General features: G+C 54.0%; 1 protein-coding gene across 1 annotated transcript in view; it reads right to left on the minus strand.

Annotated features, from left to right (window-relative positions):
- Positions 1-3830: 3830 nt before the first annotated feature.
- Fhdc1 (FH2 domain containing 1) overlaps positions 3831-16117 on the minus strand; it is a 38002-nt gene continuing 25715 nt past the window's right edge. The window contains exons 10-12 of the mRNA XM_004869223.3: positions 14119-14236; positions 9979-10143; positions 3831-7620 (exon numbers count right to left, since the gene is read on the minus strand). Of these exons, the coding sequence (XP_004869280.1) occupies positions 5797-7620; positions 9979-10143; positions 14119-14236 (2107 nt within the window). The 3' untranslated portion in view covers positions 3831-5796. The remainder of the gene's footprint in view (positions 7621-9978; positions 10144-14118; positions 14237-16117) is intronic.

Raw genomic sequence — 16117 nt, forward strand, 5'->3', positions numbered from 1 at the left:
GAGGGGGAACCATCTGCCACACAGAGGTGATGAAAGAGGTAAATTGCTCCACGCTGACCACTCTGGAAAGAAGGGGCCCAGTCCTTCCAGGGAGGGCTTCCACGCCCTCAAATAGGCTGGGGGTGGTTTTCCGCATCTCTTCTGCGCATGTGCACACAACTCCCTTGCCGTGTGGAGTCAGCACCCTGGAGAGCTGCACCCCAACCCCCTTCTAATGGGGTGGCTCTGGGCTCTGCCTGGCCCCATACCCCAAAAGGGGAGGAGCTGCGGTCATTGCCAAAGTTCCTGGCAGTGGCAAGCTTGGGACCCAAGAGACCAGGGAAGAGGGGCCCAGAGAGCAACTGTGGGCACTTAGACGAGGCGTGGCACTGCTCGGCACTTCTTAGCAACTCGCTTCCCATGCACTATGTCATGGTTTTCCTGCAAGACTGCCACTGTGAGACTGCAGTGAAGTGGCACTTCCTCTGTCCCCTGGAGCCATCCTTCTGGAACTCTAGTGCTGCTCTGCTGAAAGTTCAGATGCAGAGGCGTGGCCAGGCATGTGGCTGGAGGTCTTCTCTTTAAGATCCAAGTGAGGGGAGTGTCTCAGCTCTCCTGGAGCAGCCTGAGCTCCCAGTCAGGTGCTGAGCTCAGGGCAAACACCTGAACACTTCCTGCTCAGGGAGAAATGCAGGCTCGGAGAGGGACCTAGTCTGGGCTCTGCAGCCCAGGTCTGAGTCCTGGAATTTTTGCCAGTCAGCCCTCTGGCTTCTCTGCAGCCCACTGGTTCTCAACCGCAGGAGAAAGCAAATCACTGGGAAGTTTCTTGAAATGCCAATGTTGGGGCCAGTGAGAGAGTCTGACTGGCCCCGCCTCAGGTGAGACCAGGACTCACCAAGCTGGGTGATGCTGTTGCCCAGGGGGCACTGCACACTGTGAGCCCTCTGGGTGCCCTGGCACCGCCAGTCTAAGGCCCCAGGGGCACCCAGGCTTGCTGTCTGCAGCCGGCACCCTGCCTGCACGAGGGTCTACTGGCCCAGCTGCCAGCCATCTGTGGCCCCTGAGACCCTGGCCCTGGCCACACAGTGACCTTGCACAGCCTCTGACCGCCTCTCCTTGGAAGCCCAAAAGGCGAGGGCTGAGTCCAGCATCCCTTGGAAGTGAAAGCCGAGGGCATGCATGCTGCTGGTGAGCAGATGTGCTCTCTCTCCATTGGGGAGCATGGATGGACAGACAGAAGTCACAGACACAGCAGTGGCCCACATTTCCTGGGGTTCGCCAAGAGATGGGACCCCTGTTACATTCGGCCAGAGGGACTGACCTCAAGAATGGAAAGGTTGGCTCCTAACCCCCTCAACTTGTAACACCTGAGCCTTTCCTTGACGTCTGAAAAGGGGGAGAAATGTTCCTGGTGTGCCTAGCCCTGCCCCCGAGAACTAGTTCTGTAAGAGGCGTTCTTTTCTGTGGTTCACCAGCACATGGTATCATGGTCCATTCAAGCTGTTATGACAAAATACCCTAGACCAAATGGCTTACAAAGAGCAGAAATCTATTTCTCACAGTCTGGGGGCTGAAGTCTAGGATCAGGGAGGTCTGCTGTCTGGTGAAGCTTGCTTCCCAGTTCACAGCCTTCTTCATGTGTCTTCTTGCTGTGTCCTCCCAGGGTGCAAAGGTCACAAGAGCTCCTACAGGCCTTCGGGTTAGGGTTTCAACACAGGAATTCGGGACAACCAACATTCAGAGCACAGCAGAGGGTTAGATAGGTTCCTGGAAAACTGACCTGCAAGACTCGGCATGGTGGCGGAGGAAACGAGCATTCTGACCTCCTCAGGTTGCAAACCAGCTCGAGGACACCATCGGCTTACGCTCTGGGGACCACCTGTGAGATGCAACCCCCGAATGTTCCCAAGGAGGCCAGGCAAAGCCCAGGACCTGATTCCAGGCACCCAACATGAACTCACCAGTGGGGGCTTCAGACGGACATCCTTTCAGAAGGGCTGGGGTGTCTGCGCTCAGGGTGGCAGCAGGGTAGGCTGGGCTCCTGGGCCTGGCAAAGGCTGCTCGAGAGCACGGCCCCTCTTGCAGTGGAGTCCAATTGTTCATCCCACCAACGGGGAAGCCCAAAGCCCCACTGCAGCGCTCTGGCCCAGAAGACAGAAAAGGCACTTTTTTCAACTGCAAGAATGTTATCTTTGTCTTCACACAGGCGACCCAATGAGGCGTAGCTCGCTCCAGCTGGGATTCAGGCAGATGCGAAAGCCCCCAGGGAGAAGGTACCCTGGGTTATGATTCCAACCCAGTCTGAGCTGCACTTCTTAGTTCCTGGATGCTGAGTGGGGTGACTTTGCAGACCCACTGTGCTCATAGCCCAGATAATTTAAGAACGCCTGGAGTGACCAGATGCTACATCCTTTATCTAAATTTGGACCTTATTTTTGATGCCTTATAGGTGTTTAGGGACACATACTAGAAAAAAAAAAGGCTTTTTTTGGTCAGAGCTGAATCGTAAAGCAATAATGAAGGGCTGGGGATATACCCTCGTAGTAGAGCCCTTGGCTACCATAGAGGCAGCTCTGGGTTTGATCCCCAGCATGGCAGAAAGAAAAAAGTATATACTGAACGAAGTGTAAGTTTCAATGGAAAATTCTGTGAACTTACAAAATGTCATCATTGTCAGATGAGAGGAAACATTCTGCACATTTGGATGCAGACATTCATGAATTTGTATACCTCAGGTGATGCATTAATTACTCTTGAGGAATTTATTCTAGGGCCTCCCATCGTAACACACAGATATGCTGAACATTGAATGAAAAATAGGAAACAGTGGCTGCTTAAATTCAATGTGTATTTTTGGGATGAGGACTGGAACCCGCAAGAAAGGGGTAAAATGAAATTTTCTTTTTTTTTGGTACCAGGGATCAAACTCAGGACCTTACACTTGCAAGGCAGACATTATAACTGCTGAGCTAAATCCCCAGCCCAAAATGAAATTTTCTTAAAGCCTACTGGGAAGATAAAGAACTCCGGTGTGTGTGTGTGTGTGTGTGTGTGTGTGTGTGTGTGTGTGTGTGTGTGTGTGTGATGCAGTAACCTCTGACCAGCAAGGAGGAAGGTACGGGGGAGACTGGTGTCCCAAACTGCCTATGAGCCAGGCAAAACCAGGCTGTGGTTGTCCAGGAATTGTGCAGCAACTAGAGAAGAACATCACCTACTCTGTCCTCTGTGATGTCTTGGCCAAGGATATGCCTCTAACCCACCTTCAGACAGAGCAGGACAGTGGCTAGGACTAAACTGCTATGAAAGCTGAGGTCCAAGGAATGCATCTTGGGCAGGATGTGTCTTTCTTTGGACATTGGTGCCAACGGATCTGAGATGCAGTGCTGTCTCCCGCCCTCTGCTCATTCCTGAGCCAGCCACAGAGGTGAGATGCGATTTCCCAATGGGTCCTGTGCCAACATGCAAGACCAGATGCAGGAGCAGATCCAGACTTGCTGGCCTCTCAGAGATTACACAAAACCGGCCCAACCTGGACTACCGCGATTCTGTGGGAGGCATGCAGGTTCCATTGGTGGCCTGGGCAGATGCGAGCCTGCACCCCTTGGGTCTGGGGCAGAGCCCACTCCCCACGACTTCCACTCTGTGTATGTCCTGTGCCACCAACACCAAGAAGACACACTGCCAACGGCCTCATTTTGGCTCTTGAGTCTTTGTAGGACATGACTGCTGGATCCCAGCCCTTCCTTGCTCCTTTATTTAATTTCCCACCTTCTCTCTGGGCAGGAAATTAAACACCCTCCCAGCAGTATGGCTTTGACACATCCACGAAAGAGGACAAGATTAAGCACAACTTCCATAAACAGGAACTTTATTAAACTAGCTGTTACATAAAAGCACATATAAATGGACCTTTAAATACATTCAGTTCATCTTCAACAAATGCATATAGAAACATATTTACAATTCTCCACCGTATACTTAAATTATTTTCCCAAGCTTACTACCGATAAAAGGTAATAGAATGATCATCTGCTCACACAGATGCACCTGGCTGTCCCCGGGGAGAGGGGAACAACACTTCCTGGGTGACCCCGCCTGCATGACCTCAGCACCAAGCCTCTCTGTGAGGCTTCCTTCTGAGTAGCCCCTGGGGCAGCCTCTGCTTAGGGAGGCTCACCCCAGGCAAAGACAGGGCCTTGGGGCTGGAAGGACCTTTAGAGACCAACAGGGAGGCCATAAACCCCTGGGTGTGGACTGGGAGACTGACGCTGGGGGAGGAGCTGACTGGCCATGCAGCATCAGCCCAGAGCAGGTCCCTCCTAGGAGTTCTAGGCCCTTCGATACCCACAAGTCCAAAAGCTTATGACCCCTTCCATCCACGGGCCTGGTGTTTGGGACATTTCCATCTACCTGGAGAGATATATGATATCTTAGTCTTTAAGGCCATGAAAATCTGCTCAGGATTCCCATATACATCTTGAGGAGCCCTGGACATACCTGTCTGGGACTGCTTTTAACAAGAGGTGCGTGGGCAGGGCCTTAATTCTTCAACCCCTTACTTTATCGACAGCTCAGCAGCTCAGTTTCCAGTAACATTCTAGAGACGACTGTAACACATAGACTCACCACGAATGCATCACGTTTGCCTAAATCCATCGGGCTACCCATGCGGGACCTCAGACGAGGTTTTACTAGTAGGTGACCCAAAGTGAAGGAGGGGAGCAACTTCTAAAACAGAGATGTTTCAAGATTTCCCTCACTTCCCAAGTCTCAGGGAGAGGTAGTGAAACAGGCGTTGAGTAGAAATCGGACTTTCTTTCAAATGAAGCCTGATTTTTTCCCCTCGAAATTTCCTGATGATGTAAATCAGTTTCAATTTTTGACCTGCTTTAAAAAAACCCAACCTGATTAGGTTTTCCTCAGGATTTGAAGAACAAGGAAGAGATGCCAACATTAAAAAGTATCAGGAGAAGGAACTGGAGGTGGGTGTGGGAGAGGGCAGGGCCCCCCGCCAGGCTCCAGGTACCATCAGGAAGGGTCAGCTCGGAGAGGGAGAGAAACGGGAGAAGGACGTCCAGGGACAGAGGCCTGGCTTTGCCCTGTCACGGGAGCGAAGATGCGTCCGCAGCCTTCACTCAGTTTTATGACAGATACACCAATGTGGAAACAACAGGAAAAGCGTGCTTGGCGGAGAAGCCCTGATGTTTTCCCGCGAGCACCGTGAGATTCGGGAAACTCTCGCACATTTGCAGGGTGGGCTTCCTGCAGCCACACCTGCATCCCACTGAGCCGGCTCAGGCCAGGGCGCCCCAACACAGCGCGCCTGGTCTGAGGTCCCCTCCTGTCCCCACTCCAACCCTCACCAGAGTCACTCAAGGGGCGAGGAGCAAGCCAGTCTTCAGCCAGAGGGGCCAGGGCCCATCTAACCCATCAGGGGCTTCGGGGAGGCCAGGGGACCCCGGTAATGTCCCTGGGAGCCACTTCACTGTGCAAAGGAACCAACCGAAACATTTTATTTTCGTAATACAGTATTTAAAAAAAGTCTTCGATATACACAAACTGGCCAGAAAAACTATTCCCTTGTTACACAGGAGTGTCACCTTCCAGGTCATCTCGGGGGCCTCTGCTCTGCGGGAAGGAGAGGAGAAGGGCCCGAGCCGGTGGGGACCCACGTGCCACCCGGCTCCTCCGGTGCCAGTCGGACGGGCGTCACCGGCTTTGGCGCCGCCTAGCAGACGCTGGGCGGTGTCCTCTCGCACCGTAGCCCTAGCCGGGCAGGCAGTCTTCGTTCGCCGTGGGAACGCCGCGGCGAGCCCCTCACTTGCCCAGGGGATGCAGGATCCTGCCCAGCGCCGTCCGCCCTGAGCTCTGCCGCCTGGGGGCCGCCCTGCCCGAGACGGCCCCGGGACCCTCAGTGGACTCTGCGCCCTTCTTGGGGACCCGGGCGCTGCTGGCGCGCCTCAGGGGGCCGCTGTCCTTGGGCGCAGCGTCCTCGGGGCCGCCCTTGGGCCCGAGCTGCCTCTGGGAGACTGTCCGCGTGAGGCCGGGCGTCCTAGCCGCGGGGGTGGCATCTGTCCTCACGCAGCGCGACGAGGAGGCGAAGGTGCTGCGCGCAAAGCCAGGGGTGGAGGGCGGGCCGCGGGCCGGGGAGGTCTTGGGCTTCTCCTCGGGGCGCTGGGCTGGGGAGAAGCTGAGCTTGCTGTCCTCGGGCTTGGGTCGCGGGACGTTCCTGAGCGGCTTGGCACTGGGCTTCCTGAGGGAGCCCTTGGGCTGCAGCGCGGCCTCCTTCCCGGGCCGGGCGCCGCCGCTGCCCCGCGTCGGCCGCTGGTCCTCGGTCCCCGCGGAGGGCGCCCGGCCGGCCTTGGAGATGGGCACCACCTTGCGCATGCTCTGGCTCTCGGACGCCGTCAGGGTCCGCACCGGCTTGGTCGCGGTCCCGGCGCTGCGCCGCGCGCTGCCCGGCTTGGCGGTCCCCGGAGGCGCCTCCCGCAGGGAGCTGCGCTTTGGCACGGAGGCCTCCTTCCCTTTGGCGAGCCGGTCCCTGGCCAGGCCGGCCTTGCAGGCGGGCTCGCTCTTCACGGAGTCAGGGGCAGGAGCCTCCCCGGCGGGGCTGGAAGCCGGGAGGGGAGAGGCCTGGAGGGCCCCCGTGTCCTCGCCCGGCCGCGCGCCTCCTGGCCGGGGCTCCACTCCCTCCGAGCAGTCCAGGCTCAGCGAGCAGTCGGTCGTGTCCGAGACGTGGCACGGCCCGGGGTCCCCGTCCTCAGGGGCGCCGCTCCCCACAGACCCCGAGGCCTTGCCGCCGGGCTCTGCGGTGTCCGCCTCCGGGGCCGGGCCGGGCCCTTCCTGGGGTCCGCTGCTCACGGGTGTCACGCGGTCGCTGCCAGCACTGGGGGCCGGCGGGGTCCCGGGCCCCGGAGACGCCCCTGGGCCAGCGTCACGCTGGGCCAGGCGCGCTGGCTGCTGGCGGCCCTTGGGGTCCTCCAGGCTGAACTGGGCCAGCCCCGCCACCAGCTCGTGCTCCTGGACGCCCAGAGCCAGGGACGGGAGCGCAGGCGTCCCCGCGGGGCCCAGGCCTGCAGGCTCGCTGTTCCTCTTCTGGAGCGCGCCAAGTCCGCCGCGCCGAGCTCGGGGGACGGCGGAGGCCTGCTCCTCGGGCCCGGGCGGCGGCTGGCCTCGCCACGGGCAGGGCGGCTCGGGGACTCGCTCCGGGCCGGCCGGAGAGGCCTGAGGCCTGTGCACAGAGGGCAGGTGGCGGTCCCCTGCCTCCCCGGGCTGCATCCTGGCCACCGCAGGCCGAGCCTGCCGTGCCCTGCTCCGGGGCAGGCTGTTGAACTTGGGCTCCTCCGGGCAGCCGGTGGTGGCCCTCTCCAGGAAGGTCAGCAGCTCGCGCTCGGCCGAGATGCCCAGGGAATGGCGGGAGCGCAGGGTGTTGGGGGGGCGGGAGGAGGAGCTTTCGGTCCCGGGGCGCAGGAAAGGCGCCTGGTCCTCGGCACCCTTGTTGGTCAGCAGTTCCACGTCGTTCTCACTGCTGCTGCGGCCAAAGGCCCCGAGCTCCGCAGCCGCCCAGTGATGCCGCCTCTCTTCCGTGGCTTTCAGCCGCTGCAGCTGCCTCGACTCCTGCGCCTCGCGCTCGCGGTTGTCCTGCGTGGGGATGAGAGAAGCCGCATGAAACGTGGGGAGAGGGGGTGCAACTACAGGGCCACCTACCTGAGACTGAGTGGCATGGCCGGAGCCCGGGGGCGTGTGTGTTCACACGGGTGTGTGTGCAGGGACTTGGGATCTGGCAGGAGGGATACACTTGGGCGGGCCCAACAATCTGTCTACAGTTCTCATGTAATTCCTGGGCCCAACTCCCAGGCCTCCAGCCCACCTACGTGTGTCCCTCACATGTGTGACCTCAACTCCAAGGACGCCAACTGGGTTCCTACTCGGGGAAAGACAGGAGGGAAGACCCTCAGCAAGTCCGGGGCAGGCAACGGCAGTGAAGACGAACGAACTATGGATGCTAAAAGGCTGTAGCTACAACTGTAGTTCTGTATTGCATGAATGCATCCACACACATACTGCACACATGTACACACTCGTATATAAATGGATACCCAAGATGTTAAGAAGTGCCTTTTAATTCTGTTCTCTGCTCCCTGCTAAAGAAATACCACAAATGGCCTAGGATTTAGCTCAGTCGTCAGCCTCCTGCTTCGCAACCGCAAGGTCTCAAGTCCGATCTCCAGAGCCAACCCCCCCCCCCAAAAACCAACAAACGAAAAAACCACAACAAATGCCTTAGTGTCCTGGCCAGCTGTACCCTGTAGCAGAAGGCTCCATCCCTTGTGTCCTGGCCCGACCCCACAGAGAGGAGGCAAAGGAAAAGGTGTGCTTTACAAACCATTCAGCCTTCACCCTGCTGCGAAAAACACCCAGCCCTCCCCAGTGAAACCGATCCAGAGCAAACTTACATCCTGGAGTCAGTCCCTTCACTGCCTGTGTGACTTAATATGCAGCTGTCCCTCAATCTGCAGGGAACGGGCCCCAGGGCCCCCTGGATAACAAATTCTGAGGATGCTCCAGTCCCTCATATAAAATGATGAGGCATTTGCATAAACTGTGCATATCCTCACATATACTTTAAATCATTGCTAGATTACATACACTACCTATGTAATGCAAGTGCAGTGCAAACAGCTGTTACACTGTAGTGTTCAGGGAAAATGACAAAAGCAGTCTGCAAGTATTCAGGTCAGATACAGTTTAAAAATATATTTTCAGCTTGTGGTTGGTTGAATCTGCAGACGTGGAACTGTGGATACAGAAACCAGGCTGCATTTGTGTCACAAATCACCGATCTCTTTTGGGTTGCAAGATGGTATAATCATGTAATTACATGGATCTCATGACCCAAATCTGTTACTGTTAGCAGTTTTTATTTGAAAATGAGTTTTCTCCTACAGTGGACTTTCCAGTTTTGGTGAGGCTCTGGCTGGGGACTCTTGGCTCCTCAGCTCAGCTCCCCTGGGGTCCCTGGCTTCTCACGCCTCGTCCTTGCAAGGCTGCCCATGGCATGGGTGGGGGGAAGTCCTGGCCTCCGGACAGCCGGGCTGAGGGCAGTCACACAGGTGGCTTCACAGGCCTGGGGGCCTCAGAAAGGGCCGATTTGGCCTCTGCCACCCCGTGGCCTCCCACCACTGAGCTCACTGCTTGGACAGAGGAGCATTAACGTGGCCTCAGGCTAAGCCTCTTTTTCTTAGCTGGACAGAGAAGGGAGGGGCTGGGAATGGAAAGCAATCCTGAGCTGGAGAGAAACCTGACCAGCCCCTCCAAGAAATTCAGCTGTGGACAGGCATGCATTTAAAAGGTGGAGGAGGAGTGCGAGGCCCCAGGGTGGCTCCTTAGCAATAAACAAGCAAACGAACAAATAAATACAAGGCAAGATGTGGGTCCTCCGCACGCCCGGGAACAGAGGGATGTACGCTGTCACTTTGTGTTTCCCTGACGGGCAGAGGTTTGATTCGCTAAACCAGGCAACCCCAATTTCAACTCAGATCCCTGGACATAGCAGCTGAGGGCCCGGAAGTGCAGCCGCCACTGGCTGGGGCCCACAGGGTTCCCACACGGCTGACTGCCACAGTGGCCTGGTGTGGGAAACAGGTGACAGGGAAGGAAGGCCTTTCCAGTCACCTCACTGCAACAAAGGTCTCCCCAAAGGTGGAAATCCCCTTTTAGAGGGGGGATCTATGGTCAGGACCCGGAGAAGACTTTTAAATACTGTGACTCTCTTCATGATGGGAGTGCACCATCCAACTGCCTCCAGACCATCGCTGTGCCTGTCCTTATGAGCATCGGAGAAGCAGCCCATGCCAGACTTAGGATGGGAAGGCGTCACAGGGACAGCAGACATGATTCTTATTATCCAAGCCCTAAGGCAGCCACAGGCAGGGCACTCGGTCAGCAAGGAGAAGACTCTCAAGGCCTCTGAAGACACGGAGAGGCTGCCAGCCTTACCTTCACTGCTTTGTTGAATTTGGTGCAGAAGTCCCTAAATATCTGGAGGCATTCGTCCAGTTTCATGGTTCCTTTGTCTTCACAGAAGAAATCGATAAGGGTGTGCGCCTCACGCTGCAGCTTCTGCTTCCACTGCTCCAGGTCTGCCAGCTTTTCCGTGGCAAACTGTGGAAAAACCAGAGGTCCTGTGAAGTGAGCAGGCCGGCCGAGGAGGAGCCGGAGCACCCCGGCCCGTGCCTGGGGAAGACGCACAACTGGGTTTGGTTCCTGGCCTCAGAAAGGGCCAGGCTCGAGGCAACATCACGCACACAGAGCCAAGAAGAAAGCCAAGCCAAACAAAACTGAGCGCTGGGAGCCACCAAGTAGTGGGGTAGGTGGGAGAGGCTGGGCGCTGTGGTGTGCACCTGTGGTTGCAGCTACTCGGGAGGCTGAGGCAGGAGGACTGTCTGAGTCCGGGAGAATGAAACCAGCCTGGGCAACACGGTGAGAACCTACCTGTCTCAAAAGAATGAAGGATTTAAGAACTTTAACCTGCACCGTGCCACTGTGAAAATTTTCACCTTCAGTGTCACTGAAAAAGTGACCCAGTATCAGCTGATTCTATTAAGAAAAATTTCTTCTGCATTTTTTTTTTTTTTTGTACCGGGGATCAAACTTGGGTCCTTGTGCTTGCACAGCAGGTGGCAAAACCACTGAGCCAAATCCCCGGCCCTTCTTCTACATTTGTTCCTCTTTCTCTTAAAGCTCTCACATGGCCAAAGGTTTATTTTAGGGTCTGTGAAGTTCACTTGCACCGATGAGCCCCCCATGCTGCCCTGTTAACTCCAAGAAGCTCCACTGGGGTCAGGGGCGCCCCCAGGACTGAAGCCCTTGCACCTGAAGCTGGGGTGCTGTCCCAGTTGGCTGGGAAATGTTGGCAACAGCTCATCCTGTACCCCTCATGCAGGTGGGTGGACCCTGAATCGATATTTTATTAAAACTCTGCAGGAAAGTATGAAGGGTCCCACGCTTAGAAATTACCATCCCATACAAATTCTCTCTTTACTACTTCTTTCCTCCTAATTCTTCCTCGGTCCCGAAGTCTGAGGCCCCTACAAAGTGGTTGGGGCAAAAGAAGCCTGCTTTCCCCGGGAAGGGCTGGCCACACCCAAGGCTCACAAACACACTTTGCCAGTACAGGTGGGACCGACAGCTTTCTTGTCTGCCAGTGAAGCAGGGATGCAGGAAATCTGTTACTTTACCAAACGGCAGCACCATGGTTTTTAAAAAGAGGCTTACGCTCGAGACGCTTCTTTCTGGAGTGCAGGGGTTGGGCCTTCGGTGTGGGAAAGTGCAGGTTCCCCTAGGGGCAGCTGTCTGAACCTGCTTGGCCAGCTACAGAGCCCCGAGCAATCCCTGTAAGTCTCCTTCTGACCTCTCTCCCCCCGGAGGGCCCCTCTCCCCAACCAAGCACATTCTAGAGCTGGCAGGAAAGCAGATCTATTCGGAAACGGAGCAACCCTGTGAGTCAGGAGCCCAAGGCAGCGTGCGGCTTCGCACTGTGTGTTCCGGTATGGAGAGAAGAGCATCCAGGCAGGGAGAAAGCTCTGCTGTCATCCTTCCGCAGGGGGAAGGGGGATTCCAGCCAAGGACAGCTCAGCTGCAGAAAACAGGCCGCTGACAAGGAGCCACGGGGGAGCTGAGCCCCACCTCGAGTCTCATCTGCAGTCATCTGCAGACCTGGTGGGGGTCAGCGGGGCACCAGGAGGGAAGCCTGGCCCCAGAGTCCCCTCGGTGTCAGGACAATGAAACACCGTGAGAACAGGACTGAAAGAGAAGCAAGGTCAGCTCAGACCCTGTGAGTTCCACACGACTGACGGACCGAACCGGGGCACAGCGAGGTCCAAGGCGCGCTGGCGCCAGGGAGTGACAACGGCCAGCGGCGTGTGGAAGAGCTCTCCGCTGCCACCCGGCCTGCTGTGCACCAAAGCCCCAATCCAGGGGACTCAGAATGTCCCCCACGGGGTCAAAATGCAGACAAAGGTGGGTCTGGGAAAGACTCGTCCCTGCCATCTTTCTGCTCAAAACCCTTCAAAGCCCCCACTGCTTGCGGCAAGGAGTCCCGGATCCCAGCATGACCCAACCCTAACCTCCCGTAAGACATTTTCATCTCATCTATTTAAGAAGTTGACTTGAGGCCCAGCAGTACAAGTCTGTAATCCCAGAACTCTGGAGGCTGAGGCAGGAAGATCGCAAGATCCAGCCCAGCCTGGGCAACTTAGTGAGACTCAGTTTCAGAATTCAAAAAAGGGCTGGGAATGTAGCTCAGTGCAAAAGCTCTGGGTTCAATCCCTAGTGCCGGGGGAAAAGGAAAAAAAAATGAAAGGAGAGAAGAGGAGAGGAAGGGAAAGGAGAGGAGAGGAAAGAAGAAAAGAAGAAGTTGATTTTATGAACGAAAAAGATAGGGCTGTGTGGCACACTTTATTTATAGAGATAAAAACGACCACCAGGGTGGGGGGAGGGGGGGGAGGTGTCGCTCAGTGGTTAGCGCTATCTTTGGGTTCCCTCCTCAGTATTGAAAATGAAAAACAAAAACATAGAACACTACTAGAAAGAAGAACTTAAAGAGTTAAAGTAAGCTTGCTTTTGAAGAGCGGCCTAGAGATGAGAAGGGAGAACTGTTCTTCAGCCTAAACCTTTCTGTATTGAGATTTAGTGTAAAATAAGAGCAGTGCCGGGGGTGTGGCTTGGTGGTAGAGCATGTGCTTAGCATGCATGAGGGCTCAGGTTCGATCCCCACCAAGGCAAAATCAAATCAATATAAGATATTAATACTTAAGAACTCGGGGGAATGAAGCAACCCAAATCTCCACTTTATTCATTTTACAATTTGCGGTGCTGGTGACCAATCCCGAGGCCTCATGCATGTTAACCACATTCCTACCACCGAGCCCCATCAGCCTCACAAGGAGAACCTTCATCTTGACGTCTGATGGTCCTTATTTATGAGTTTCTGAATTTGTTTTATACATCTCATTATGCTTGACCACTGCTTCATGTTTTTGTGGTGCTGGTGCTGGTGATGGTGTTTGCTTTGTCACTATACTGAGAAAAATGTGTACACTTGAAAGCCAGGTGTGGTGGCACACGCCTGTAATCCCAGCACCCAGGAGGCTGAGGCAGGAGGATCGCTGTGAGTTTGAGACCAGCCTGATCTACATAGTGAGTTCAAAGCCAGCCTGAACTACATGGAGAGACCCTGTCTCAAAAAAACAAAAAAACAACCAACCAACCAACTGACCAAATAAACCAACAAACAAAATGTGTATATCTGAATGGGAAAATCAGCTTGGTTATATGTGAAGGCAAATACAGAGCACATGTTTAATAATGAAACTAAGTTCACAGTGAAGCCAAATAAAATTCAGTGTTTGCCGATATGGGCTGAACTCATAATATCTGCAAGCAGCTCAACTAATAAGTAAGGGCTTTGGTGGCTCACCCTCAGGAGCACTGTGTTCCTGCCTAGTGCCAGACATGGTCTGTCATTTGGATTCTATCCCGGGGGACCCGCAGGGGCTGACTACAAGGAAGGTAGGACACCATTTCCCAGAGGGCAACGGCACCACTTTCCCTTCTCAAAATAAGCAAGATAAAGGACGTGTGTCAGACTGTGTGACTGGTGAGTCACCATGAGCCATCACTCTGCTCCTTTCTATGGATGCGATTTGCAGAGGTTCCCGACACACCCTTGGGGCTGATGTATTCGGGTGCTGATCATGTGTGGGATCTGCTCCCATTAGAGAACGAGCCAAACACAGCTGGTCTCTTCATATAAACACGGGCAGGAAGAACAGCCTGGGTTCTAAGGGGATGATTTTCTGCAAGCCGTGTTCTGCTGTGGCTTAAAAGCAAAACTTAGGGATAGTCCCAGTGCAAGCACAAAACTGCACCGGACAAGCAGGAGCTCCACCCGTGACCAGAGGCCTGAGGTCTAACTCGTGAGCAATGTTCCGAGCAACGAAGGGGCTTCTCGGTGCTGTGTGAAGGGTTCTGTACTGTCCTGGGGAAAAATGTGAATGCTGCCCGCACAAAAGTGAGCGGCCTCGCTGGGGCTGCTGCAGATGAGACAAGAAGGACCAACTTGAATCACTTACGCACCTGAAGGAAATCTTCCATTTGCTGACAAAGTTCCACGTCCGGCTTGATGTTTTCCTTCAGCGATCTCGTCCTGACAACCAGTGACTTCAGTTCTGCCTCTGTGTTGTCCAGAGATAATCTAAAAGAAGAAAGAAGAGAGTGGGCAGTTGGCACAAGGAAGCCAGGTTTCCTGCAGGGACATCAAACAAGACCTCTCTGGCCACCCCTGGAAACAGAAAGGGGAGCCACTGCAGTTACCTCTGCCTTCCCCTGTGTTTGGATTGTGAGTTTCCATGTGTTTTTTTAGAGGCGACTGCTTCCGAAAAACACAGGCTGGTACAAAGAGTGCATGCTGTCTCTGCTTTTGCAGATGAGAGAACCAAAACCACTGGACTCGGGAAGCTTTTCATAAACTAAGGCTGATCACCTTTACGCAATAAGCATTGGAGATGAAAAGCCGGCAGGACTCCGAGACAGGTGTCTCTGGGGTTAAGAGCCCTAACTCGCAAGCGGCGAGGAGATGGGGCTGCAGGCCCTCGTACTCAGGGTCGCCCAGACAGACTGGGTGGGTTTCGTGTTGTTCGCCTCCGCCAGGCGGCACAGCTCTCTGCATCTTACAGAACTAAAACACAGTCACCAACTCTGAGGTAAATGGCTGTGCTCTCACAATATTTTGCTTTCATGCATCCTGTCAAGATTATTAAGCAGAGTGTGAGTGATGGCCAGGTGAGCAGGTGACACCCACAATCCAGGTGAAATTCCTAAAGCAGGACGAGTTCCTGCTTCCACTGTCGGTGCCACTGTGTGTGTGGGATGTGTGTTAGAGTAGTTTCTCCTTAGAGACCTCTTAGATGTATTTATATTCCATCAGAGTAAAATTATTCCCGCACAAGTTTCTCTTAGTAGTTCAAAAACAAAAGTTTGTGTCATATAAGTTCCATCCTTTTTGGAGAATAATGCACTGCTCTGTGAACATGAATTAGGACCTGTTCCTACCTTTGCACTAATGATCCCACTTTGGGAAAGACATATGATCTGTGGCTAGATGTCCACGGAGTCAGTAACAGTGACAGACTGGCCAGTGACAGGGCCACAAGCTCTGGTTCATGTGCACAGGGCTCACAGCTGCTGCTGCTGTAGTCGCTCACATAATAAGCACATCACATAGCTGGCCATCATGCTGCCTGCTGAGGTCCTGGCCACTTGGGAGGTGGGGGAGGAAGATGAACTGAACCCAGGAGTTTGCAACCAGCCTGGGGAACAGAGCATGACCGTGTCTCAAAAAAGAAGTACATGACACGAGCTGGGTTCAGAATGCAGCAGAAAGAGGAGCCACACCGAGAGGCAGGCTGTAGGTACTGCTTTCCAGCTCTGCCTTCAGTAGCTCCATGTCAGCAGCCTGAACTCAGCCAGGGCAACTGTATTTATGGTATGAAAATCAGCAAATGCTACTTTTTTTTTTTCTCGAAGAACTGGTTCTTGGAAACATTCACCTTGGGATGTGTGGGCATGTGTTAGAAGTTGAAAAACACAGAACTCAAAATAGTACATATGCACAGGTTTAACTATATTAAAGTACGCATCTATGTGGGGATTAGAAGTGAATTAGGATGATGTAATTAGAGCGTTATGTTTGGTAGACACTTTCTCTGTAAAGTGGAGTGACTAATTTAAAATCAAATCCTTTCACAGCTCTTGGTAGGGTTCCAACCCCTTTTAATGCAATAAAAAAACAAATGTACCATGTTAGATTCTACAAGGAAACCGTGATGGATGGCCCTGGAGGCTTGACTGAGCTAGACCAACTCCCGAGCTAATAAGCTGTGTTGTTTGAACTCTACCTTGTGGGTGTGGAGGGATTTGAAGTTCTTAGTCTGCATTTTTTTGTATACTGATGATATTCATTAAGATGGACTAAAATAGCTTTTTTAGTACTGTTTTTATTTTTATTTATTTATTTTTTAATTCTTTTATTGGTACATTTTAGGTATTTAGTACTATTTTTAAAAATAAGCTTTTC

This window comes from Heterocephalus glaber, unplaced genomic scaffold, assembly GCF_053883595.1.
Source record: "Heterocephalus glaber isolate CG9 unplaced genomic scaffold, H.glaber_assembly_v1.0 deba00000613, whole genome shotgun sequence".
NCBI classification, from domain to species: domain Eukaryota; kingdom Metazoa; phylum Chordata; class Mammalia; order Rodentia; family Bathyergidae; genus Heterocephalus; species Heterocephalus glaber.